At 41.9% G+C, this 25,518-nt stretch overlaps 1 protein-coding gene across 1 annotated transcript in view; it reads left to right on the forward strand.

The window, feature by feature from the left end:
- Positions 1-25,518, forward strand: part of LOC121578349 (metabotropic glutamate receptor 4-like) — a 303,853-nt gene that overhangs the window by 229,202 nt on the left and 49,133 nt on the right. The window contains exon 7 of the mRNA XM_041892671.2: positions 3,174-3,374. Coding sequence (XP_041748605.2) covers positions 3,174-3,374 — 201 coding nt within the window. The remainder of the gene's footprint in view (positions 1-3,173; positions 3,375-25,518) is intronic.

Consider the following 25,518-nt stretch of genomic DNA (forward strand, 5'->3'; position numbering starts at 1 on the left):
GTGAACCTCCGTCCCAGTCTCAAATATCTGGAAGGCTGAAACAGGTTTCCCTCAAGAATTTCCCTGCATTTAACGCCATCCATCATTCCTTCAATTCTGACCAGTTTCCCAGTCCCTGCCGATGAAAAACATGGGGATGGTGTTCTCGGGGTGATGAGAGGTGTTGGCTAGACATAGCGTTTTCCTTGATGACCAAAATGCTCAATTTTCGTCTCATCTTACCAGAGTACCATCTTCCATATGTTTGGGGAGTCTCCCACATGGATTTTGGCGAACACCAAACGTGTTTGCCTATTTTTTTCTTTAAGCAATGGCTTTTTTCTGGCCACTCTTCCGTAAAGCCCAGCTCTGTGGAGTGTACGGCTTAAAGTGGTCCAATGGACAGATTAAAGTGGTCCTATGGACAGCATGAGCTAATCAGAGATGTTAAATTGCCTTTAGTTTTGGCTGTAGCAGAGATATATCGCAGATGAAAGATGACTGAAAGAGACATCCATTTGGGGCTAGCAAGCTTTTAAGTTGAAGTGGTTCTGCTAAAATAAGAAAATTGTATTACACCCGTATCAGGACAGTCGTTGCAAGAGAAATTAAGAAGAGCAGTCTCTAGTGAGAAAAAGTATTTCCATGCAAAAAATACCTACAATCTCAAATAAATATGTTTAAATGTCTATTATATGTGAAAGTAATAAAGAAAAGTTTTTGATAGTATTCTAGTATGGAGTAGGCCTACTCTCCTGCTTACATATCACAAATCCATAGCTATTGGGTTTACAATGGTTGAAAATACAGTATATTTTAGTGGGAGAAAATAGAAGCAGTGTCCATGAGGATTGATCGTCATGCTTCAAACTCAAGACCACATTATTGACCAAATAGACCCACTTATAGAGAGACTAATTTCCCTAGTGGATTTATGCTTACATACAAAGACCATCAATCTTCTTCCCGAGAGAAATATTTTCTCCCCAAAAGCAAACTAGCTCAACATGGTATTGTAGAACAACAAACACAATCTACGAGGAACCCAAGTACAGGCAATACATTCAACACATTTCTCCACCCCAACTTACAGTTCTGTGGAACCCCCCGCCATGCACTTCTAAACTCACAATACTTAATTAAATTCCATTTGGCAGGTGTATGAATATATTCAGCTAGCTCATTAGTACATCCCTGATAATTACTCTATTGTTAATCTAAATTGAACATACTCATGCATTCTTTATCTCTCCTTCACATACAGTGGAGTCGTGAGGAAAACTAATTTCAGACCAAAGGCTCCTGAGGTAGAAGACCAGAAGGAGTTTGGATTGGCATGTCATCTCTCAAACCAGGCCCCCTAATGCCTGACAGCAAATAATATGTAAAAAATAAATTTAAAAAATGCTCCATGATTATTAAAACACGTATCAGAAGCGATTACATTCACTCCAATAGTTGATTACTCCCCTCGCAAAACTGGCTGTCCTCATTCACTGCCTGTCTGTCTACTTCCAAAAAGTAATTACTTACCTTGCTCAAGGTGATTATACGTTTCTAGAGCTGGTTGTGAATGTAGTGCAGTCAGAATGGGGTGGCAATCAGATTACGTACAGTATATGTCGCTTATACAGCATATTACTTATACATTGCATATGAGAGAAGACTTATATGTTGTATATTTGACATCTTATATATGCATCACATATATGACATCAACCAACATATACGTCACTGGACATCGACAAACAGAACGTTTTGGTAAAAATAGTTTTAGTTTACTAACGTGATTTCTCTGAGAAGAAGACCTTACACTCCTCATATTGGAATTGATTGGCTCCTCTGCAGTGGTCTAGCTAAACATTGATCTTCTAGCTAATTGTGAGCGGCAGGGAGGGTCCAGTCAGTCAGTCAGTGCATTAGGGCCTAGACGCTAAACTAACGGAGAGTAATGCATTTTGCTCCATGCCTTCTGGCCCTCTGCCATGACTTCCATTAAAAGGTCTTACTCTTTTTAAGTGGTTCAAACAGAACTGGCTTAGCTGCGTACTGTACTTTGATGACTTACTTTACACACTGAGTTCCTAACATTTCAGATTGACAAGGAACTGGCAGGATGACTGTGGACCTGGCATTGTGAGAGCATGCAGTGTCCAGCTGGTGGTAGAGTCCAGTTGGTGGTAATTAAATAGGCATAGGTTGTGTCCCAAATAGCACCCTAATCCCTATGTAGTGCTCTACTTTTGACCAGGGCCCATAGACAGACTGACAGACTGACAGACTGACAGACTGACAGACTGACAGACTGACAGACTGACAGACTGACAGACTGACTGACTGACTGACTGACTGACTGACAGACTGACAGACTGACAGACTGACAGACTGACAGACTGACAGACTGACAGACTGACAGACTGACAGACTGACAGACTGACAGACTGACAGACTGACAGACTGACAGACTGACAGACTGACTGACTGACTGACTGACTGACTGTCTGTCTGTCTGTCTGTCTGTCTGTCTGTCATACAGCTCACAAAATCAATGACAGTCTTTAAGTAGATAATTGTTAGGACTTTTTCCCCCAAACAAAGGACCCACTTAGCCCTTTAAAGTGGACTCTTCTTTTTGATAGGGCACCGCAGCTGTTGGAATACCAATCACAAATATTTAGTACCAGATTGATGAGCATTTCAAATACACATTTTAAAGATCCAATTCAATATGGGTGTAATGATTGCCTCGCAGCAGTCACGCTAGTGTGTCCCTGAATTAACATTCTGCTTAACAAGGCTATCAATGGAGAAATTGAGTACCAGCAAAAGGATGTTATTTCCTTCCTTGATTCGTAACTCCAACAACCATCACAGTATGGAGGCTAATCATGTGGTCACTACCAGCATGTAATAATCACCCACTGTTAGGATCAACACAATAGAAGCTCAATACACACATAACATGTAATTTTACGTAATATTTAAAGACATGTAGGTCTGTCTACCTGATGCTGTATTGCTGTATTATTTATTATTATTTTTTTGAACATAATGTGAACTATCACATGTAATACTCTTCATATGATTTGAATCCACTTTTCTATGAAGCAAAAGATGATACTGGGGTTGGTAACCAATGCTATAATGTATTGCATTTCTCAGATACCTAACTTGGTTCTCTCTCTGCTCTACAGATCAGGAGCGGATAGGGAAGGACTCCAACTACGAGCAAGAGGGGAAGGTGCAGTTTGTGATCGATGCAGTCTATTCCATGGCCCACGCGCTGCACAACATGCACAGGGAGCTCTGTCCAGGGAAGGTGGGCCTTTGCTCCAGGATGGACCCCATCAACGGCACTCTGCTGCTCAAACACATCCGGATGCTTAACTTTGCAGGTCAGCCACTTACTTGGTACACCCACATCCACATACTCGTATGTACTGTATGTTAACACATGCACATAGGGCACCCAGACATGCATGCACAAACCATGTAAAGCAATAATTTCCTCACTATTTCATCAGTTTGTGATGTGTTTTTCTATGATTATTTCATAAAGTGAGATTATTTACACTATGTGAAATATTTAACCCAAGGTTGAAGACATATATCTAAAGGGAGAGGAGGAGAGGAACCCTGTTTTCTGATTCCTTCCAAGTAACAAAATGTCAAGAGAGGGCCTCTTGAACAAATAGAGGAAATATCTTTCTAGGTATTACAGAGATTAGTTTCAAATCGATTAAATTGAGAGAAAGAAATGCTGCTCTCTGGAAGCACAGAAACACCCTTGAAGGGGGGCAGCCCCTTGAAAGACATAATCCTAGGGAAACATATTTAATAAATGTTTGGCAAAACATCCAAGAAAACACTATTATGAGGGCTGTTGATTACATTTATTACAAAAGACCCCATTGTATATGTGAGAAACATTTCAAATCAAAACAGCAACTGCATGTGTTTGCTAGACTTATTTGAAGACACCATCTAGTATAACTACACAAACTACAAAAACTACACAAACTATACTAACTACACTAACAACCAGATCAGTTGTAGCATGTCAACCAATCTGGATGTAGAAGCTGTGCCACACAAGTGGGTTGCTTCTGGGTTACACGTAACTTCATCCTGTTGCATCATCAGCAGCACACATCAGTATGTTTAACATGGCCGCGTACAACCAATCACTGGGGCTATGGGGATAGCACACTGGGGGGTAATTTCTCAAAACAATATTTATCTCCTCCTCATCAGATAAGTACATTTATAACCAAAACACACACAAATAACATTTTGTCTGTTTGTTGTCTTCGTGTTTGGGTTTCGGGGTCTCCGTTGAAATTTAATTACAACCCAGTCTGAGTTTTAACAGCAGAGCTTTCGTACAGGGTCTGATGTGTCACTCCTTTTAAACAATATTATGTTTTAAGCATCCAGGATCAAGTACAGTGGCTTGTGAAAGTATCCATACACAAAAAAATATATATATAATTTATGCACGCTTGACTGTAAGTCGCTTTGGATAAAAGCATCTGCTAAATGGCATATTATAATATTATTATTAAAAAAACATCCCCACAGCATGATGCTGCCACCACCATGCTTCACTGTGGGGATGGTGTTCTCGGGGTGATGAGAGGTGTTGGTTTTGTGCCAGTCATAGCGTTTTCCTTGATGGCCAAAAAGCTCAATTTGAATCTCATCTGACCAGAGTACCTTCTTCCATATCTTTGGTGAGTCTCCCACCTGGCTTTTGGTGAACACCAAACGTGTTTGCTTACTTTTTTCTTTAACCAATGGCTTTTTTCTGGCCACTCTTCCATAAAGCCCAGCTCTGTGGCGTGTACAGCTTAAAGTGGTCCTATGGACAGATACTCCAATCTCCGCTGTGGAGCTTTGCAGCTCCTTCAGGGTTATATTTGGTCTCTTTGTTGCCTCGCTGATTAATGCCCTCCTTGCCTGGTCCGTGAGTTTTGGTGGGTGGCCCTCTCTTGGCAGGTTTGTTGTGGTGCCATATTCTTTCCATTTTATAATAATAGATTTAATGGTGCTCCGTGGGATGTTCAACGTTTCTGATATTTCTTTATAACCCAACCCTGATCTGTACTTCTCCACAAGTTTGTCCCTGACTTGTTTGGAGAGCTCCTTGGTCTTCATGGTGCCGCTTGCTTGGTGGTGCCCCTTGCTTAGTGGTGTTGCAGACTCTGGGGCCTTTCAGAACAGGTGTATATATTCTGAGATCATGTGACACTTATATTGCTCACAGTTGGACTTCATTTAACTAATTATGTGACTTCTGAAGGTAATTGGTTGCACCAGATCTTATTTAGGGACTTTATAGCAAAGGGGGTGAATACATACGCACACACTACTTTTCCGCTCTTTTTTTTTTTTGAATTTTTTGAAACAAGTTATTTTTTCATTTCACTTCACCAATTTGGACTATTTTGTGTATGTCCATTACATGAAATCCCCCAAAAAATCCATTTAAATTACAGGTTGTAATGCAACAAAATAGGAAAAACGCCAAGGGGGATGAATAATTTTGCAAGGCACTGTACAAATGACAAAAAGGTCAAATGTCAACAGCCTCCCAAAGCAAATCATTGTGGTACTGTAATTACTCATGGTGTGGCGGCAATCATCAACAATCTTATCTAGGAATATCGGTGGACTTCCACTCTGGACTATCTCTACATCTCTACACACACAGTAGGAGAGAGAACCCCTCTTTCTTCAAGTGTGAGGATGCTTATCCTTCTGTCATTTCAATAATATGTACTAAGTAGGCTCTTTGATGTCTTGCTCTTATTATTTTTATAGAAACCACAAGCAGTATGACAGTGGTGCTGACTTGGCATCAATATTTGTAATACTTTGGCAGATGTTATTATTACAAATATTTGATGTCGGCCCCTGAGTAATAAGTCAGAGGAAGGCATATTTTCATAAATCATTAACCAGGCTTTACCCTTCCCAATTTATCCCCTTCTTTATTTTATTCTTTATCTATATAAATGTCTCATTTTGGCTCGCTCAGCAGCCGTCAGTGCCTCAGCATACAAGGCAGAGGAATCGAAGTTTCCAACTGCACTCTAGCCCCTAGTCCCAACCCCTCCTAGCACTTCCTCCTGTCTCGTGCCAACCTATCCCTTTGATGCTCTAAAGACTAGCTTGAAACTTCAATGGGCTGCGATTGAATGAAGCTTTCTATCAGTGTTCTGTAGCTGAGAAACATTTTTTGTATGTGGCCATTCAACTGTCAGTCTCCACAGACACTGCAGTTATGACTATGGAACAAAGGCAAAGCACTGTGTGCTTCTTTCTCCCTCTTCTCAGGGAAGTGCACTCAAAAAAATTCTGGGTTGTTTAGTTGACCCAACTGCTGGGTTGCAGGCGTTGGGTCACTTAGTTGGGTTGTTTATTAAAAAACTGCTGGGTTATTGAGATCAGAAGACTGGAGGTATAGTTTAGTAGGGGCGTGGCTTTCAGATAGTTGTTTTTAGCCACCCATGAGAGTAAACGTCATTCCTGTTCATCTGTTATCACGTTGGGATACAATAAGATGGTATACCTTATTATAATAAATAATCATAATGCTATAGAAGAATGTGTAAAAAATGTTTTGCATTTGCAGTATATAAACTTAACATGATGAACAGGAATGGCATTTACTCTCATGGGTGGCCAATAAGATCTAGCTGAAAGACATGCCCCTAATAAGCCACGCCTCCTGAAAATAACCTAAAGATGACATTAAAAAAGACCCAGCTGCTAAGTCAACCCAGCATTAGAGTAAAAAATATCCAACTGATGGTTAAATTAACCCATTTTTGGGTAATCCCAACAACCCAATTTGTTCGGTCATTCACGCAACCCAACTGGCTGGATGAAAATAACCCAACATATGTTCTGTCCACTATTTAACCAGGTTTTTGGTTTTTCCTTTTATAATAGGAGAAGAGGTGTGGGGAGTTCAAAGGAGTACAAAGGAGAAGTGAAAACCCGCAGCCACTCGGCCCTCCGTGGAATGAGTTTGACACCTGTGCCTTAGAACCAGAGGCGTCATGCCCATAGGTGGCACAAGGGCACGTGCCCCCTTAGATTTTTATGTTAAAATATTACTCAACTTAATTTTTAAGCCCATGTTTTATCCTTATTATTTATAAAAAGATCTGTCAGCGGTATTTTGCGGAGTGAGCACACTGACTGGACCAGGCCCCTAGGTCCCTAGTATGTAGTTCCTTCCAAGGTGTACCCCAGAGCAAATATATGCAAGGCAGGATGTGCAGATAGTATCGTCAGTGGAGGACGAGAGTGTCGAGTGACACACACAGCATTTTATTTGATTTTAGCTGCCGGTAATGGGCAGGAGACTCACAGGAGGTATGTTTGCAAATTAATTTGATCAAGGTATGTAGCCTATTGAGTCCTTTTTGATGAATAAATAAAACAGAAATGTTTTCTTGTTTCTCGGTAATACTAGCCACCTAGCAATTTATGAAGCTGGCTTTAGCTAACCATCTCTCAACCTCATAACTACCTACCAAGCCATTTCAGGCTATCAATCAAGTTAGAGTACCTTATCTAACTATCTAGCTGGCATGCCTTCTGGCAAGGTTGCTAAACTAGGAGCGACTAAAATTGCTTTAGTACTTTTTATGATACTTTATACCACAGCATTGTTGAATACTCGTTTCTGATTAGCTAGAAGGGCATTCTAGAATGGACATTAAAACCAGATAACGGGACAGTTGGAAAGGATATCGGGACAATTGGAAAATATATTGGGACACGTTGCATTCATGACGTAATATGCGCCTACACATGCAGACCGTACTTGCTACAAATTTACAGAAAGCTAAACCAACAAATACACAAACTGAAATTGGATACATTATAAATGCAGGTCCATTGAGGAAAAAACGTAGCTAGTTAGCAATCATTTATTTATTTTTGCAGAGATACATTTTTTGGGAGCATCTGATGACCTAACATGGTGATGAGCATGCATTTCTCCTGTCCCCTCCTACGCTAAAGCTGTCAAATCCTCCCACATATTTCTAGTTTGACCAGCTGTTTTCAGCAACTGATATTTTTGAATTTGCTTGTCATATTGGCAGGTTTGCTTGCAACAAACTATTTAGTTAGCTTCTAGCCTAGTGTTTGATATGCAATGCGATCTCCTTGCAATTAACAGTCAGTGTTGATATGTGTCCTGATGAGAAGACAAACTATTATACATATGCCAGGCAAAATTGGGCATTATCAGGTAATCGTTATGGATGTATCCAAATGAATGTCAATAGAAAACAGCTACTTTGCTGATATTTTGGCTGCAGAGGTCGTGACTGTGTAAGCCGTAGCTATCTGGCTAGCTAGCAAGCAAGGGATAAGAACGAGTCCATAAATATTGAAGTAATCGAATGAGTTTGAGTTTGAGTTTATTTACATTTTTACAGGGACAGTGCACATTAATCAACGTTGCAGTAAAAGTGCCATTTTAGCCACCCGGCTAATTTTCAACCGCAGTCCCTGGGCAGGTTATTAAAAACAATTACAATAACAGTACAGACAAACAATGAGCAGTCAGCACATTCAGAGCAACATAGGACAAGCAACACATAGCACGCAGATGGAGCAATAGCACAAAAAGCAACAAAACAAAACACATAAAAGCAACAAAAAGTGTTTCCATACCTCACAAACTACGGACAACAGATAACATGGAAAGCGGCAATACACAGCTAGGGATTATTTTCACAAGTCTGATGGGCCTTTAGCCATCTCTTTATGTTTTTTTGTGAAGGTGCGATAGGTGGTGCAGTTGTGAGTGTCTGATGGCAGTGTGACATAGGAAGCTCTCACAGAGAAAGCAGATTGACTAAAGGTCCACTTCTCATGAGTCTGGTCGCTGCGTATTACATCCCAGCTGGAGAGCACTTGTATATAGAAAAGGTTAATTTAGTGAAATGGAGTAATCATGTAGACAGAATGAAGGTGAGAGCGGAGAGAGAGAGAGAAGGAGAGTGAGAGAGAGAGAGAGAAGGAGAGTGAGAGAGAGAGAGAGAGAACGTAAGAGAGAGCGTGTAAGAGAGAGAGAGAGAGAGAGGGAAAGTGAGAGAGAGAGAGACAGAACGTAACAGAGTGTAAGAGAGAGAGAGAGAGAAGGAGAGTGAGAGAGAGAGAGAGAGAGAGAGAGACAGAACTTAAGAGAGAGAAGGAGAGTGAGAGAGAGAGAGAGAGAGAACGTAAGAGAGAGAGTGTAAGAGAGAGAGAGCGCACGAGAGAGCAAGAGAGCACAGTGTAGTGGAAGATATGAGTATATTTCTTTCTGCACATGGTGATGATGTACAGTTTGTTAGGCACTAATGACTAGCATGCTGTGGTGAGTTGCGCTGCCTTCTATCCACCAAGGTGTCGCACCTGCACAGTCATGCAAAACAAGCACATGTTGGATTAATGATCATAACTCTAACCACAATCATCACCTATTAAACTAGAAACAGCATTCAGTGGACCAAATAGGCCTGAATTACAGTTTACTGCATGATCACTCCACACTCTAGTGTAGTCTTCTGTGTGCTTGTCACTAAGGGCCTCGTTAGGTGCCTGGTCATAGAATTCATGGTCATAGAATTACTTGAGTTTGAAAAATGTGGAAAATAGAGTGTGATTGGATAGTGGTTCCCTCTACATGTGATTGTTGAGGATAATTGTAACGATAGAATGATGAGTATGAATGTGTATCAGCCTTCACTTTCGTCAATCACATGCCAACAAAGTACTGTAATTTAACACGGAGCACACATGAGTACATGGCTGTGCTGATGTGAAACATTAAGGAAAGAGAGACAGGGATAGAACATAATGTTTTGTTCTTCGGTCCATTGAATTGCATGGTTTAGTTTGTAACAAACAGAATCCCCCATTGAAATATTCTCTTAACCTTTGCACAGAATTCCTTTGGGACGTTGTGAACATTACAATCACACAAGACTCACATACCTCTATCAAGTTGAATCAGCTTATCGTGTCTGTCGAACCTGACATTTAACTATATATAGCCTACTGTATATTGTTTGTGCTCTTCAGAGAGACTCAACTATAGTATTCAGTCCAGTAACATACTATTCATGTACAGAATAATGAGAGGTTGAATCACGATGGGCAAAGCAACTATAAAATAGCAGGAAAAATACCCTGATCAATGATTGCTGAACTTCTCTGCAGCTAATATCACAAATGGAGGGTGAGTGAGTCTGCAGGCTAAGTATGTGGAAGTGTGAATGTGGGAACTGTTAGATGGGCTCGGTTGGCTCAGCTCGGCACCTGCATAGGAAATGACTCAGAGGAGAATGGACTGCATGAAGAGAAACACTAAACAATTTTCACAGAGTGCATTCAATTACATTTCCACGACTGCAAATGGTTGCTTTTTGAAGATTGCTATCAGGACCCTGTTTCTGTAGTCGGAAATATCCTTCAGGAAACTTCTGAAGAGAACTTATTGAAATGTTTTGCTCATTTCAAGTTTTCAGGGGTTTGCTGTGGTGACTGCAAGAGGAGATATATATTTTTGCTTATGGTATCATACAATGCCATGAGCTTAGGCTCTGGTATGGTATATTTTGGAGTGACTCACTATCGCCCAGTCAGTCTGCTGAGAGGATGCACCTTTCTAATCCTCAGTTTTAATTGGCCACAACTAAGGCCCTGAGCAATCTCTATTGCACTCTGCAATGCCCTTTCCCACTTGGACAAAAGTAATATCTACGTGAGAATGCTGTTCATTGACTACAGCGTTCAACACCATAGTGCCTTTGAAGCTCATCACTAAGCTAAGGACCCAGGGACTGAACGCCTTCCCTCTGCAACTGGATCCTGGACTTCCTGACGGGCCACCCCCAGGTTGTGAGGGTAGGCAACAACACATCTGCCACGCTGACCCTCAACACTGAGGCCGCTCAGGGGTGCGTGCTTAGACTTGTCCTGTACTCCCTGTTCACCCACGACTGCGTGGCCACACATAACTCCAACACCATCATGAAGTTTGCCAACGCTACGACATGGTAGGCCTGATCTCCGATGATGATGATACAGCCTATAGGGAGGAGGTCAGTGACCTGGCAGTGTGGTGCCAGGACAACGACCTCTCCCTCATGGTAAGTAAGACAAAGGAGCTGATCGTGGACTACGGGGTTGTAGTGGAGTGGGTCGAGAGCTTCAAGTTCCTCGGTCCATATCACTAAGGATCTATCATGGTCTAAACACACCAACAGTCGTGAAGAGGGCACAACAACACCTCTTCCCCCTCAGGAGGTTGAAAAGATTTGGCTTGGGCCCTCAGATCCTCAAAAAAATCTACAGCTGCACCATTGAGAGCATCTTGACTGGCTGCATCACCGCTTGGTATGGCAACTGCTTGGTGCTACAGAGGGTAGTGCGTACGGCCCAGTACATCACTGGGGCCGAGCTCCCTGCCATCCAGGACCTCTATACCAGGCGTTGACAGAGGAAGGCCCAAAAAATTGTTAAAGACTCCAGCCACCCAAGCCACAGACTGTTCTCTCTGCTACCGCATGCCAAGCGGTACCAATGCACCAAGTCTGGAACCAACAGGCCCCCTTAAACAAGACTGCTAAATAGCTAATCAAATAGCTACCAAGATCTACCGCAATTGACCCTGTTTTCACTAATTATCTTGCACTCTATGCACACACACTGGACTCTACCCACACACTCACACATTATTACAATGACACCCCAGCACACACACGCATACTGACACCACACACACACTCACCAAATATGCTGATACTGTCTATTATCTATCCTTTACCTTTACCTACAGTGCATTCGGAAAGTATTCAGACCCCTTGACTTTTTCCATATTTTGTTATTTTCCAGCCTTGTTCTAAAATTGATTAAATACATGTTTTCCCTCATCAATCTACACACAATACCCCATAATGACAAAGCAAAAACTGTTTTTTAGTAATTTTATTAAAAGCAAATCTTATTAAAAAAATAATAATAATAAAGGATTTACATAAGTGTTCAGATCCTTTGCTATAAGACTCGAAATTGAGCTCAGGTGCATCCTGTTTCCATTGATCATCCTTGAGATGTTTCTACAACTTGATTGGAGTCCACCTGTGGTAAATTCAATTGAATGGACATGATTTGGAAAGGCACACTCCTGTCTATATATGGTCCCATAGTTGACAGTGCATGCCAGCGCAAAAACCAAGCCATGAGGTCAAAGTAATTGTCCGTAGAGCTCTGAGACAGGATTGTGTAGAGGCACAGATCTGGTGAAGGGTAGCAAAACATTTCTGCAGCATTGAAGGTCCCCAAGAACACAGTGGCCTCCAAGTTTGGAACCACTAAGACTCTTCCTAGAGCTGGCCACCCGGCCAAACTGAGCAATCGGGGGAGAAGGGCCTTGGTCAGGGAGGTTACCAAGAACCCGATGGTCACTCTGACAAAGCTCCAGAGTTCCTCTGTGGAGATGGGAGAACCTTCCAGAAGGACAACCATCTCTGCAGCACTCCACCAATCAGGCCTTTATGGTAGATTGGCCAGACGGAAGCCACTCCTCAGTAAAAGGAATATGACAGCCCACTTGGAGTTTGCCAAAAGGCACCTAAAGGACTCTCAGACCATGAGACAAATATTATCTGGTCTAATGAAACCAAGATTGAACTCTTTGGCCTGAAAGCCAAGTCTCACGTCTGGAGGAAATATGGCACCGTCCCTACGGTGAAGCATGGTGGTGACAGCATCATGCTGTGGGGATGTTTTTCAGCGGCAGGGACTGGGAGTCTAGTCAGGATCGAGGGAAAGATGAACGGAGCAAAGTACAGAGAGATCCTTGATGAAAACCTGCTCAAGAGCGCTCAGAAACCTCAGGCTGGGGCAAAGGTTCACCTTCCAACAGGATAACATCCCTAAGCACAGAGCCAAGACAACACAGAAGTGGCTTCAGGACAAATCTCTGAATGTCCTTGAGTGGCCCAGCCAGAGCCCGGACTTGAACCTGACCGAACATCTCTGGAGAGACCTGAAAATAGCTGTGCAGCTGTAAGCTCCCCATCCAACCTGACAGAGCTTGAGAGGATCTGCAGAAAATAATGGGAGAAACTCCCCAAATACAGGTGTGCTAAGCTTGTAGTGTCATACCCAAGAAGACTCGTGGCTGTAATCGCTGCCAAAGGTGCTTCAACAAAGTACTGAGTAAAGGGTCTGAATACTTATGTAAATGTCATATTTCAGTGTTTTAGTTTTAATAAATGTGCTAACATTTCTAAAAAACGGTTTTTGCTTTTGTCATTATGGGGTATTGTGTGTAGATTGATGAGGGGGGAAAAACTATTTAATCCATTATAGAATAAGGCTGTAACGTAACAACATGTGGAAAAAGTCAAGGGGTCTGAATACTTTACAAATGCACTGTATATTAGCACATCGACTCGGTACTGGTACTCCCTGTATATAGCCATGTTATTTTCTACTCCCTATATATTGCCATGTTATTTTTACTCATTATTTTTATTCGTTATTCAATGTGTATTTATTCCTTGTGTCAGTATTATTATTATTATTATTATTTTTTAAATATTATCTTTAACTCTGCATTGTTGGAAAAGGACCCGTAAGTTAGCATTTCACTGTTAGTCTACACCAGTTGTTTACAACACATGTGACAAATACAATTTTATTTTAGTTTTGTTTTCCTTAATACATCACTTATCCAGGAACAACTCTACGCCCTAGCCGTGGTCCTCTGTAGCTCAGCTGGTAGAGCATGGCGCTTGTAACGCTAAGGTAGTGGGTTCGATCCCCGGGACCACCCATACACAAAAAACAAATAATGTATGCACGCATGACTGTAAGTCGCTTTGGATAAAAGCGTCTGCTAAATGGCATATTATATTATATTATATTATATAATATCACACCAAAAGCATTTTAAATGAAGTTCTAGAGAACACTGATACAGCAAAGTACCATCAAAGGCTTGAGAAGTTCTTTGAGCTGTAAGCCTGGACTGACATGTTTCTGTCATGCATCTGAAGGCATGTACTGTAGCCTTCAACAACAAAAAATGTATGCATGCCAGCAAAGCCACTAAACAACACAACACTAAACAATACATGAATTGCACTATAACTTTGACAAACAGTTCCCACAAGCTGTTAGGGCCTACAACAAGCTGTCCCGACCATGGAGCTTTCCTCTCAGCACCATGAATTGGAGTGAATCCTTACCACCGCTACACCTGGCAGCGAAACAGTATATTCAGCCTTATTTACTGCCTTTTTAAAAACCATAGCTGAAAGTGTGGTAGAAATATTTGACTCAAAAGTAGTCAACTCAAAAATATCTCCCAAGAAACTGGAGCTTGTGAATCCAAAAGTTTAGACTTTATTATCTAATAACAAAAGCCGAGCTGCTCCATGGAACAACTGTCTCTCTCTGGCTTAGAGATCCCTTTTATACACACACAAATGCACAAACATGCTTACATAGCATATACAGTTACTCCCCTTATGGCAAATTCCTAACTTATTTTAGTTCTGCGCCACCCCTATCTTTCAACGTCCAGCTGTCACACATGGTCCACTCCAAAAGGTCATGAATGCTTTTCTATATGAAGCCTCTCATTCTATTTATGGCGTGGCTCAGGCACTTTCTTCAAAAATAATATACATACATTCATTAAAGCACAGTTACATACTGCATTGGCTATATTCCTTATTTAAGCATGCATCTGGATTATAAAATATCAAACATGTTTATTATATTTTACCTTTGGCATCTCCCTACATTTGCCTTAATGATACATAAAATATCTCTATATAATCCCCCCTTTGGGACTTCCAACAAAGTCCCAATAATACAAAGATTATTTTTTTTAAATGAATGTAAGCCTGTGCATTTACTTATTCTTAGCCTTGCCATATGTGGTTACATTTTACATGCATATATTTAAACCAATATATCTTCCTCATTACTTGACCCATCCTGATGAGGACCCAGAGCCCAGTCAGGTATTGGATACAAGTCTGGAAAGTTTTCCTCTAAATTAACCTCCACATTTTTCTGTTGGGCTTTGTAACCATGGCAAGCCCATCCACCCCCAGGAACAACTCCATACAAACATACAGGATTACCAAATGGACAGTCCATTGGTCCTCCTTTAACATTATAAGGTTTCCCATATTCATTAACATACTGTCCTGGAGCTCCCTGAACTGGGTGTATTTCTTTGGCTGAACTAGTAACAATGGTCTGTACAGTCATTTGTTTTACTGTGGTTTGAATCAAAAGTGATTTTAACCTCTTCATCACTAGGCACCTGGCTAAAGTGCCTGCCTCGAAAATGCATGCCCAAATTGAATAGAGTATATCTCCAAAACGACAAGGGCTATCAACATAATATTGGTAGCAAAAGAAAGGTAACACATGTGAGATGTATCTTGAAGTGAAATAATTAATGTGGGTATTACTGTGACAGAGTACATGAAGCTAGAACACAGCATAAATTGGGAGGTTTTGATTCCACCTGAAAGTAACTTCAGGTTTTATAGGGAATAATTTATTGGACTTATGCAGCTGCAGCCCCTAAACACGATGGGACCATAGCCCAATATCTGATGAGTTCTTATGTGAAGTGTGATGCCAATAAAGTAAAGTAAACCAAAGTTGTAGGGGTTTTAGTTGAAGTATGTTTAGGCGGATTACCAAATGGAGACATTTGGGTAGATTTGGGCACCATCAGTGCCATTTGACTTTTATCAGGTACCAGACAGCAAAAGGCATTTCATTTCACTAACATATCACTATATGTGTACATTCCATCAAAATACAACTGTTTTGATGTTGTTTCCCATGTTCTCCCAGACCTCTATACGTGTTCCCATTAAAATAAACCATATAATGGGAAAGTTTGACTCCAAACTGAGCAGATTTATTAGAAACTATAAACAACAAATTTAAAAACAAAAATAACACACATCCCAAAACTATAAACAATGATATGGTGTCCTTGGGTGGGTTGTCACACAAAATGTAGACCCTTTTTTCTCTTCTCTATTATGCCACCTGTCTTCTTCCTCCTCTTCTTCCTCCCCGACTCTTGGAGTGGCAGGCCTACCTCCACCACACTGACTTTGAGAAAGCTTTTCCTTTTCTTTTGGGTTGAGGGCTCTTTACAGGGGACTCAGTGTCCGATGAACACCGTGGCCGAGGGATGGGAGCAGAAGTGCGTTGTCTAGACAAGTGGCCAGGCTGAGGAAGAGGAGGCTCTGCCTGAGGAAGGGGAAGCTGTGGCTGAGGAGGCAGATGCTCTGGCTGTGGCTCATCACCCCTATAATCATCTTCACTGTACAAACAAGACAAAAGAGAAAAGAAAATCATGACTAAAACACACTTGTATTCATTCATTGACAAATCTGACTCAAAACAGTCAGATATATAAAATAAATAGTTAGAACTATGAGAATGTTGACTAAAGTGATAATTCAGTGACAAGAAATCATACACATAGCATTCTATTGTAAGTAAACTTGCGCGTGGGCCTCTAAGCTAATCTAGCTAAGCTACATACTCTTCTGATGCTTGAGTAGGGCCCTGGACACGATAACCTTCGTTCTCATTGGGGTCTGGTTCATCCGGTCTAAGCAGGTCCTCATCATCTGATTCAGAGTCAATGGGGATACATGGAGTCCAACTTTCATCTGTTACAATTAATAACGCCTCTGTAACTGTATATTTGTTACTAGAGCCTGCCATATTTGAATAAACTTTGCATTTTACCTCTGAAATTCTAGTGTTGTGGTGCGCTCTGCGTAACCGTGCGTAATGCAGCAAGTCAACTAATATGAGACAATGAGGTGCGCACCTGGATATTTCAACAACCGGTTGGTCGATTTTGACATGTTACCCCTCTATCGAAAGCTCTGGATGTGTAGAATTAAATGAGAACAATGACAACCCACTGGGATTGCATCATATATCCAGAAGATGGTGACAAAACAGTGCCTGTTGTGATTGAACCAAACTACTGACTTCATCTTCAAACACATTGTTGGACATGTAAAACGATGGAAACTCATTGAAATCGACTCGGAATGAGAGAGAGACCCTAGAGTATCTTTTCAAGTGGTTTTATTCGATCAGACACTACTACTTTTGGTAACAGAAACAACAAAGGTAAGACGCAGTTTGTTGTTGTGATAAAAAAAATTGAAGTTTGTTATTGATGTTCTTTGATTAATAGTTTAGTGAGTGTTGGTCATAGAGGAACACGGCTATCACTGTTGGAATCTGTGAGGTAGCAGCTTTTGAATGGTGTATCGTTTGTGTAGATAGGTTGAGAAAAATACGTTATCTGTCTACGAATATACGGGCATGCACGGTTTCAAAATACAGTACTGGTTTTGCTATATGCTTATATATTTGCTTGGAGTCTGAATATTATTTTATTTGGGCAACAACAGTTTAGCTAGATTCACAGTTGAGACGCTTCTCGTTCCAGTAGTGTATAACATTCAGGTATTCACACATGTTTAAAAACCGTACTATGCCATTGTTTGAGATTGCGGGAGGAGTACCCCGGATATGGGGAACCTCGTGATGAAGAGGTTAACAGAGGTAGTATACAACAAAACACTACTCCCATCACTACAAGTGATATTCCTATCATTATTGCCATTTTTGTAAACATTGCACCCCATTTTCCCAAAGTTAAGTCCATCCAGTCCCAAACATGAGCATCATGCCCAGCATTGTCCTTAACCTTTTTTCGTAGTCCTTTGAGCTTAGTCATTGCTTCAGTGAATGAACCATCCGGGGCAGTATTATTGGGGATAAAAGTACAACATTCATCTCCAAACATAACACAAACTCCACCCTTTTCCGCTAATAGCCAGTTTAGAGCCGGCCTATTCTGCCATGTCATTCTACTGGTAGCCTGTACTTGCTCTCCTAGGGCTGATAATGTAGAGTCTGTGTAATTAATTAACCTTTGTTGATTATAATAAATATAATTGATCCATTCTAGGTTTTTGTTGGTTGAAATCCAGACAAATATTGATTCAAATCCTGCTTTAATTTCATCTCTTGCCTTATATTCATTTGAAATTCCTCTGGGTTGACCTATTGCATCTAAATACACATTGGGGTCATGTTCATATGATCTTTTTACCCTTTTATTACTATTCTGTGCATCCCTATTTGTTGTTTTGTCTACCTCCCACTCTGATATAACCACCTCCTGAAGCATTTGTACTCTAGCACATACTCCCTTCAATCCTTTAGGCAAAGTAGCTCTAATCTTTTGTTCTCCACATACCCAAAAGAAATCTGCCACTGCCACCGATTGATCCTCATAAGGAGAAATCAATTGCATTGCCAGTGTTTGCTTCTCACATTCCCCAGGGTCACCCGGTCCTCCATTTGTAGCTATTACCCAGTACTTGATCCTGCTGCCTGATAAACTGCTCTGTGGGGGGTATCTGCATTCCAGGACATATCATTATTTAGGTGCCATGTGGTCTCACACTTTCCCTTAAATTTTCCCAAATCGTGCTCCCCATCCGTTTTGTTGTAGCATTCATAATTTTGATTATAGTCTATACAGTATTTTTCCGGTGCTTCCATTTTTCTGGGCTCTATTCTGATATCAAATTTTTTATACCACTCTCCCCATCAAATCAAATCAAATCAAATGTTATTGGTCACATGCGCCGAATACAACAGGTGCAGACATTACAGTGAAATGCTTACTTACAGCCCTTAACCAACAGTGCATTTATTTAAATAAAATAAAACAACAACAAAAAAAGTGTTGAGAGAAAAAAGAGCAGAAGTAAAATAAAGTGACAGTAGGGAGGCTATATATACAGGGGGGTACCGTTGCAGAGTCAATGATCGGGGGCACCGGCTAGTTGAGGTAGTTGAGATAATATGTACATGTGGGTAGAGTTAAAGTGACTATGCATAAATAATTAACAGAGTAGCAGCAGCGTAAAAAGGATGGGGTGGGGGGCAGTGCAAATAGTCCGGGTAGCCATGATTAGCTGTTCAGGAGTCTTATGGCTTGGGGGTAGAAGCTGTTGAGAAGTCTTTTGGACCTAGACTTGGCACTCCGGTACCGCTTGCCGTACGGTAGCAGAGAGAACAGTCTATGACTAGGGTGGCTGGAGTCTTTGACAATTTTGAGGGCCTTCCTCTGACACCGCCTGGTATAGAGGTCCTGGATGGCAGGAAGCTTGGCCCCAGTGATGTACTGGGCCGTACGCACTACCCTCTGTAGTGCCTTGCGGTCGGAGGCCAAGCAGTTGCCATACCAGGCGGTGATGCAACCAGTCAGGATGCTCTCGATGGTGCAGCTGTAGAATTTTTTTGAGGATCTGAGGACCCATGCCAAATCTTTTCAGTCTCCTGAGGGGGAATAGGCTTTGTCGTGCCCTCTTCACGACTGTCTTGGTGTGTTTGGACCATGATAGTTCGTTGGTGATGTGGTCACCAAGGAACTTGAAGCTCTCAACCTGTTCCACTACAGCCCCGTCGATGAGAATGGGGGCGTGCTCAGTCCTCTTTTTTTCCTGTAGTCCACAATCATCTCCTTTGTCTTGGTCACGTTGAGGGAGAGGTTGTTGTCCTGGCACCACACGGCCACGTCTCTGACCTCCTCCCTATAGGCTGTCTCATCGTTGTCGGTGATCAGGCCTACCACTGTTGTGTCGTCGGCAAACTTAATGATGGTGTTGGAGTCGTGCCTGGCCATGCAGTCATGGGTGAACAGAGAGTACAGGAGGGGACTGAGCACGCACCCCTGAGGGGACCCCGTGTTGAGGATCAGTGTGGCAGATGTGTTGTTACCTACCCTTACCACCTGGGGGCGGCCCGTCAGGAAGTCCAGATTCTATAATCCTACTTGATTATAGAATCTGTAATGATAGGGATTTCCCAAAAATGATAAACATTCTGCAGGACAGTAGGGCCTTTCTCCTCTTTTAAGATGACAGTAACTTTGTTTAATGTTAGCACAGTCCTTGTAACTGTGTGGATTTGGTATTACTATCAATTATTTTAATGGAGAAGGAGCACATGCTAAACAATTCGTTTTTCTATTAATTGTTTTAGCTGAATATTGTGCCCATTTGTACCAATCATTTTGCATGGCTCCCTCCCATAGCCTTTCGGCATTACTGTTGGGCTGAGGTAGATTGTCTATTTTCCTGATTTCCCCAATTAGTTAAAGAATCCCATACATTTTGAAAAAACCCAGTTGTTCCTATTTTTTCTAATCCTGTCTTTGTTGGTTCAACTGCTATAGTAATTAGTGGTCCTTGGGTAGTGGTCATAGTTACATTAACTATTTCAGGTTCTTCTTCCTGTCTAGATTGGTGTTTGGAAATAGGATCAATGTCCATTGTTGTTATACTTTTCCCTTCTGACCCTTTAGTGCTAACTATTTCCAATATGTACTTTGCATTATTTTCTTGAGTCAATTCCTTAAAGGTAATTTCCCAACTAGTGTCTGCTTTGTTACCTTCTATTTGGCAACCATATTCATCCCAGATTGCTTCTCCTCTTGTTTGATGATTAGCCCACCCACAAAGTGACTTTTCCGGCAGAGGTTTTATCCTTCGTATTGAAAAGGATTTTTGAGTTTCCGTAGCTGTCAGTACTTGGGCTGGAATAGAAATACTGGTTCGAGCTATTTCCAAAGGTACATGCTTTTTTATTCTATTTCTTATTTTAGCTTCAGGAACCAATTTCTTAAGTACTGACGAAATCATGAGATATTTGGCTTGTTTTATAGCCATTATTTTTTCATATCCATTCCCTTTTAGCTCAACTTCTACACAATGATTTTTTTGGCATTTTATTTTAAACATTGCATATCCTTCAATCTGACATTTCCCCAATCTAGACCATCCTGTGTACGATACTTGTTCTTTATTCACAACAACAATTCTTCCTGGCTCAGTAAGACTATCTCTAGAATATTGTATAGTTGTAGGCAGACTCACCACCATCTCTCCTAGGTTAACTGCTATTACCGTTAGAGCAATTCCACAGTTCTTAAATTGTCGGGGACCATGTGAGGGCAGAGAAGTCAATTGTGGGAAAGTCCACTTCCTCAACAGCAGAGGAGTCTCTTCCTTCAATGGTGGAGAAGTCACCTCCCTCAATGGTAGAAAGATCGCTTCCTCCTCCTCCTGTTGTCCCTCCATTCCCTGGGTCTCTGCTTGTGTTTGGGGCATCTGCCATGGCAGGTATCCTATCAGCAGTATTCCCCACATCATCAGGCCCCACCTCCCGACTCTCCGGATTTTCAGGAGGGAGTGCTTGTTGTCCTTCGACGTTGGCACTTGGACTCGTGCTTGCTTCCTCTTCTTGGACTCCATCTGGTGCCTCGACATCCTCCGCTTCCCCATGGCTCGCCGACGTTGTTATTCCTTTCCTTACATTGTTTTGGGCACACACCTTACATCTTGCTAAAGCCTCATCTATTGTTGCCTGTAGGTATGGAGACCAGTATCCTTGTTTTTTAATTTTCCTTATTATCTCCCCCCTTGCGCAATGGTCAAAACCATGTGCATCTGTTATCAGTAGGCTGAGCAACACACTAGGTGCTACTATAGTTCCTTCATGAGATCTCCATAATCCCTTCACATCTTTGGTGGCCCCTCTTTGGTGCCACAAAGTCTGTTCATAAGGTCCTGCTCTTTCCTGCATCCTTATTATATAATCTGGCTGTGGTATGGATTCAATAATGACCATTGGTGCTGTTAACACTGGGATGGTGCATCTAGATGCCTTCTTTGCAGCTTCATCAGCTGCATTGTTTCCTTTGGTTATAAATCATTTTCCTTTCCTATGCGCCTGACATTTCACTATCGCCAATTTAGTGGGATACATTAACGCCATCATTAATTCCACAATCTGCTCGTGGTGTTGTATGGGTGTACCATCGCTTTTCTTGAACCCTCGCTGCTTCCAGACTGCTCCAAATAAATGACACACCCCATGTGCATATGCTGAAACAGTATAGATATTAACAGTTTTTCGTTTTGCTAGGATGCAAGCTGCAGTGAGTGCTTTTAGTTCAGCCAACTGGGCTGAGCATGGCTGTGGACAGTATTCTGCTATCACCTCTTTGAAATGTTCTCCTTGTTTTTGCACTACTGCATAGCCTGCATGATTTCCCACATGATCTTTATAACAGGATCCATCAACAAAATACTCTTCTATGCACTCTTCCCCCAGGCTGGACAACGGGGTTGACTCTAAGTCTGGCCTTAGTCGAGTAAATGTCAATGAATCTGCTACACAGTCATGTGCTTGCCCCTCAAACTTCAAGGGGATTCTTTCAGCTGGGTTTACTGTACTGCATAGTTTAATGGAAACATCTGGATAGGTCAATATAGTAATGTATTCTAAAGTTCTAGCATTGGTAAGGACAAACTTCCCTTGTTCTATTAGTTCCACTATTTTATGGTGTGTATGTATTGTTACCGGGTATCCCATAGTAATTGTGAATGCTTTGTCATATGCATATTGTAATGCAGCTAGACCTTGATAACAGGGTGGATATCCATGGGCAACAGAATCTAGTTTAGAACTATAATACACAATAGGTTGTTTTCGTCTTCCACTGCATGTCTCTTGCATAAGTACCGCTGTTGCATACTTATCACATCTGTTTGCCACATACAATAAGAATGGTTTTGTGTAATCTGGGACTGCTAGAGCCGGAGCTGACTGCATTTCCTTCTTCATTGTTTCAAACGCAGTCAATGCATCACTGTTCCATTCCAGGCTTGCTCTAAGGTCTAGTTGTCCTGCTTCTTTCATGATTTCTCGCAGAGGAGCAGTTTTAACCGCATACTCCTCTATCCAGTCTGAGCTGAATCCAGTCATCCCTAAGAACGTCATCATCTGAGCAACTGTTTGAGGGAGTGGTGCCTTGCTGATTCCTTCCAGTTGTCCTGGTGCTATCGCCTTTGTTCCATGTGCAATTGTTCTTCCTAGATATTCAACTTGAGATTGGCAGTACTGAAGTTTCGTTTTTGACACCTTGTGTCTTCTTTCTGCCAGTCGCTTTAAAACCTTCATAGAATCAGCATGGCATTGTTCTAAGGAGGGAGCGCAGATCAACAGATCATCCACATACTGGATCAATGTTCCTTCAAGTATTAGATCTTCTAGGTCTGTTCTTAACACCTGATTGAATACATGAGGAGAATGCTTAAATCCCTGTGGCGTCAGAATATATGTGTATTGTTTACCTTTGTAGGTAAATGCAAACAAGTGTCTGCACTCTTCTGCCAGGGGCACACAAAAAAATGCTCCACATAGGTCAATCACTGTGAATGTCAGAAGGTGTGCTGTGAAGGTGTGGTGCAGGAATCAAGCGCAGGACGCAGGAACTTAGTCCAATAGACTTTAGTGAACCAAAACTCAAAACGAGTCAAAAGAGCTTGGAATACGAGCGATTACGCACACAGGCGTAAAATCAAACAAAATAACAATAACGCACAAACACGTGCGAGAACCTCTCCAACACAGAGGAGAGAACGAAGCACAGACATACACGACAGCAAGTTCAATCACACACAACATGACAAACACAACGAGAACTTATAGGACAATAATGAACGCTAAACGATAACAGGTGTACAACATCAAGACAAAACCAAACGAACATCAAAACATACAACGGTGGCAGCTAGTACTCCGGAGACGACGACCGCCGAAGCCTGCCCGAGCAAGGAAGAGAGGCAGCCTCGGCCGAAACCGTGACAGTGAAGTACTTGGCTTCTGGGGGAACATTCGTGAGTAGCGTATGAGGGTTTGGAACATCAGCAGGCCAATCTTGTACTATGTCATTTATGGCCCTTAAGTCATGTACCAGCCTCCACTTTTTCCCATCTGCTTTAAGGACCGGCAACAAAGGTGTATTACAACAACTTTGTGTTTCTATCAGTACTCCTGCTTTTATCAGTCCCTCAATTGTGGCGCTGATGCCCTCTTCTGCTTCAGGTTTCATATGGTATTGAGCCCTCCAAGGGGGCTTAACATCTGGCTTTGTTTTGACAAACACAGGACTTGCTGATTTTACCAATCCAACATCTGTATCATGTTGTGAGGTATGTTTTTCTCCATTTCCTGTTTTTGCTGGTCCTCAAATGCTGTTGCGTCCCCTAGCTGTGTTAGCTGTTGGGATGTAACTTCCACTTCCCTTGGGTCTCCAGTCATTATTGTAGTATGGTGTATCTTGATTAAGGCTTTATCTTTTGAGTGATAAATCAGTGGATTTTCTGTCTTGTTCCATTGAATAGTTTTTGCTCGCTTCATCATGGGGCCCAAATCCTTGGCCTCCATTCCCTTGTTCACCAGCAAGGTAATGTGTGGTGCAGCTTCAGAAACATTGTACCATTTTGCCACAAAGTCTGAGCCATCCATGTCCGTCACCTCCATTGCTGCTCCTTGTTTTCCTATAATTATGTACTGCGACATTATAGGTACTGTAATATAAAAAATAATATGCCATTTAGCAGACGCTTTTATCCAAAGCGACTTACAGTCATGCGTGCATACATTTTTTGTGTATGGGTGGTCCCGGGGATCGAACCCACTACCTTGGCGTTACAAGCGCCGTGCTCTACCAGCTGAGCTACAGATTTCCCATTTGCATTTAACAACCACAGTTGCTCTAAAAGATCATCACAATAGGGATCATATTGCATGGTGCAGTGACATTCTGACGTTCCTCTTTCTGCTTCTGGTATCTGAGACTGAATAAACCTACCCCATTTCTTGACTACCCTATCTACTTCTGTCTCAATATCCCCTAACCAATAGACATTTGCTGTATCCTGTTTCATTACCATTTGTAAGTTTAACCCTGCCCTGTCTATGATTACCCCTTCGGAGGAACATCGAATTTGTATACCCATTTTGCATAGGGCATCTCTTCCCAATAGATTGACAGGGGTGTGTTCTGATACAAGTATAGGGAGGGTTGCAGATTTGTCATCCGCAGTCAGGCAAACTAGCGCTGACATTGGAATTAACTGCGTTTGTCCCGAGAATCCTACAGTTTTGGCATATTTGTCAAACATGGGGAGGTGAGAGGCATAATTTGAACTTGCACAGGTGTAAGTGGCTCCAGTGTCAACCATCATGGGTGTGCCTCTGTTCTCTATTTGAACCTGCAACATAGGTTCTTGATCAGCTCGTGTAGTTAGTACTGGAAACTGACCCTCCCCGGTAGGATTCTCTGGGCACCCGTAGTACCCCTGATTGATTGACTGATTGATTAGTATCCCTGCCCATGGATTCACAGGACCTTGGATTTGTTGCTGATTTTGTTGCCAGCCGTCAGGTTGCTTTGGTTGCCAGCCGTCTGCTTGCTTCCAATTATTTTGGTTTTTGTTCCCCTGTTGTTGCCAGGGGTTTGTGGGGCAGTTTCGTCTGGTATGCCCTGGCTGCTGGCATCCCCAGCAAATTCCA

Source organism: Coregonus clupeaformis, chromosome 12 (assembly GCF_020615455.1).
Source record: "Coregonus clupeaformis isolate EN_2021a chromosome 12, ASM2061545v1, whole genome shotgun sequence".
Lineage (NCBI taxonomy): Eukaryota > Metazoa > Chordata > Actinopteri > Salmoniformes > Salmonidae > Coregonus > Coregonus clupeaformis.